General features: G+C 56.5%; 1 protein-coding gene and 1 long non-coding RNA gene across 7 annotated transcripts in view; one reads left to right on the forward strand and one right to left on the reverse strand.

Moving 5' to 3' along the window:
• The window catches only part of LOC122180041, a 10,322-nt gene extending 8,310 nt beyond the window's left edge, over positions 1 to 2,012 (reverse strand). The window contains exon 1 of one of the 2 annotated variants that reach the window (XR_006178900.1): positions 817 to 2,012. This is a non-coding gene — a long non-coding RNA (uncharacterized LOC122180041). The remainder of the gene's footprint in view (positions 1 to 816) is intronic. The other variant, XR_006178901.1, reaches the window with a different exon arrangement.
• MEIS2 (Meis homeobox 2) overlaps positions 1,771 to 2,684 on the forward strand; it is a 169,258-nt gene continuing 168,344 nt past the window's right edge. For 2 of the 5 annotated variants that reach the window (XM_042871370.1, XM_042871414.1), the window contains exon 1: positions 2,260 to 2,335. In XM_042871370.1, coding sequence (XP_042727304.1) covers positions 2,291 to 2,335 — 45 coding nt within the window. In that variant the 5' untranslated portion in view covers positions 2,260 to 2,290. Of the gene's footprint in view, positions 1,867 to 2,258; positions 2,336 to 2,684 lie in introns of those variants that run through there. The other 3 variants (XM_042871397.1, XM_042871378.1, XM_042871405.1) reach the window with 3 other exon arrangements.

Consider the following 2,684-nt stretch of genomic DNA (forward strand, 5'->3'; position numbering starts at 1 on the left):
TTTTTTTTTTTTTTTTTTTTTTTTTTTTTTTACATCTTGGATTTTAGATTGCTCTCTAACAATTTCCTGCTCCGAAGAATCGGGACTTAAAGGAGCTCCTGTGAAAAACAGAATAATTAAAAAAAGAAGTCTAAAATGATATCCTAAACAATGACGTGCCTTCTGCTATGGGAGCAAAGTTGTGAAAAAACTTCTCTTTGAGAAGAAGAGTGGTGAAGTTCTCCCCAGTCTGAGATCTGAGCAAACACGGAGCCCTCAGAGGGACCGGATTACTGTTGCACGGCCGCGCGCCAGGGACAGAGCCCTTCTCTGTGCCACCGACCCTCTCGGAGCGAGGCGCACTCGGGCACAGCAGGGGGCACGGCTGCAAAATCCGTTTGGGAGCTGCAAATATTTACAACGCGTCCCTGAGCTTCCCGCATGGGCTGCGTCGCCATGAAGGGATGCCTCGGGAGTTTGGAAATCGGGCATCCTAGTGGCGGGGTGGGGGGTTGGGTAGTGGGGGGAAGAGGGAAGGAAAAAAAAAAAAAATCATAAAAAACAAATAGCATTCACCACTGAGCAGATCTCTTAAAAATCTGTTCGAAATGTACAGCCGTAAAAGTAGGAAAAGATTTGCATAACCTCCTGCTCTGTAGGTCTCCGCGCACCCAAAGGATTAGTCGAGCATTCATTACCATGAATATCCTGAATTACGTTCCCGATTTATACGACAGAGTATAAAATACTGCACGAGCGTCCCCTCTTTTCCCTGCGAAACGCAACGACTTCACCACTGCTCAAAAGAGATCTCCATACTGAGGGCTTTCTACTCACCTCTCCTCCCAGTCCCGGGAAAGCCAGGCGCAGCCATTCGGTTGCTCTTAGGATTTAGCTTTAATCTCGGAGGAGATCCTCTCAGAAAAGCACTGCGGGGTCGAGCCCGGCTCCGGGAAGCGAACGAGGGCAGCTCCGGCCGACACCGGGGCCGACATCGGGGCCACTTCTCCCCTTCTCCAGCCCGCAGCCGCCGGGCCGGGTGCTGCCGGAGCTCGGGGGATGCCCACTGGCGTCCGTCAGCCCCACGCTATCTTTCTTTATATGTGAGGGCTGATTTCCCGCAGACATCATTGTTATGATGGCTCATTTAATCAAACTGTTTAATTGCTCCGGTAATCACTATCATCATCACAGGTAGTCAATCATTCATCATTTTGGAGGGGTTTATTGACCTCTGGAGCTCATTCCCCGCGCCTATTAAAATCAGGCCAAATATCTGCAACTGCCCCCGAGTCATTTTCTTAAAGTTAAAAAAAAAAAAAAGAAAGAAAAAAGAAAAAAAGAAAAAAGTTAAAATCGTCACTCTCATCCTGAAAAGCAACGCAAAACACGCCAACCCCTACCCGAATAAATTACATCGTTCTTATTTTTTTCTGCCGTGTATTTCTAAAAGCCACCTATGTACGAGGCCACATTCACCACCGGGTACACAATCATTGATAAATCCCGCTATTAACGGGATAGTCTGGTTTAGATTTTATGTGCAGGGGACCGTGAACGAGGCTGGGGGCTGGGGAGGACAAAACTGCAGCGATCGATAGTCGGAGGCTCGCTCCTCCCCTCACTGGAGGCGCCCCGTGATTGATGAGCCCGGGGAGCGCCGGTAATTGACTGCGCTAGGGTAAGGCATGCTCGGGCTGAGCGCGGCGATTGGCCGAGGGAGCATACCAAAATTACCGCGTGTGTGCGTGTGTGTTTGGAAAAGTTCATCTGGTGCTCGGGGCTGGGGGTGCATCCTCTCACTTCATTTGCCAAATCGTCCTCCTGTAATTAGCGCTCTCGTTAGAGGCATTACCGGGATCACACCCCGGCGCGCATCCCGTCGAGGTACGGCAAAGTCTACGGACGCGTCCACGCGAGTCCGCCGCTGCCCGCCGGCTCCGCTCGGAGGGAACGCGTACAGCGGCCGCGGCACATCTGGGTCTCTCCCGGCAGAGCCGAGCTGACCTCCGTTCCGAGCCCCTCTCCCACGCTCCGTTCGCAGCCCAGAAAGGGATTCCCCTTCCCTCCGCTCCCTCCCCCTCCCGAGCCATCCTCAGCTCTTGAGAGTTGCGATCACCCCACGCGGAGCGGTGCCCAACGCGCTCTCCCCGTGCCCGGACCGTTCATTCGTAGCCACGCTCAGCGCCCGCGCGGGACGCCCTCCTTCCTCCCCCCCCCACCCCCTACGCCCGCCGCATCCCGCAGCGCAGCCCCGCGCCCCCTGCGCACCCCTCGCGGCGGCGGCGGGAGCCGGAGAGCCCCATAAATAATGCAGCGCGTAAATCAGAGCCTGAGCATCGCGGTTCATCGGAAGGTATTTCGGTGCTAAAAGAATCTAGCGCAAACCAACCCGGGGCCGGGCTCCTATCGCACTTTTCTTCTCGCTCTCCGCAGTTTTCCCCTGCCTCTCCCCCCTCTCGCACACACGCACTCTCCCCGTCCTTCCTCCCCTGCCTCCCTCCCTCCCTGCTCCCTCCCTCCCCGCTCCCTCCCTCCCTCTCGCACGCTCTCTCCTTCCTACACGCGCTGCCTCGCTCGGGGCAGGGGCTGTGCGCGGCTCCCCCCGCGCGGCGCTGCAGCCGCCCCGCCGGGCGCTGCCATCCGCGGCGCTCCGCCGGCCGGGGCCACCCCGCGCTCGCCGCTCCCCGCAGCCTCTCCCCGCC

Source organism: Lagopus leucura, unplaced genomic scaffold (genome assembly GCF_019238085.1).
Source record: "Lagopus leucura isolate 7727_CA_CO unplaced genomic scaffold, USGS_WTPT01 Super-Scaffold_1, whole genome shotgun sequence".
Classification (NCBI taxonomy): Eukaryota; Metazoa; Chordata; class Aves; order Galliformes; family Phasianidae; genus Lagopus; species Lagopus leucura.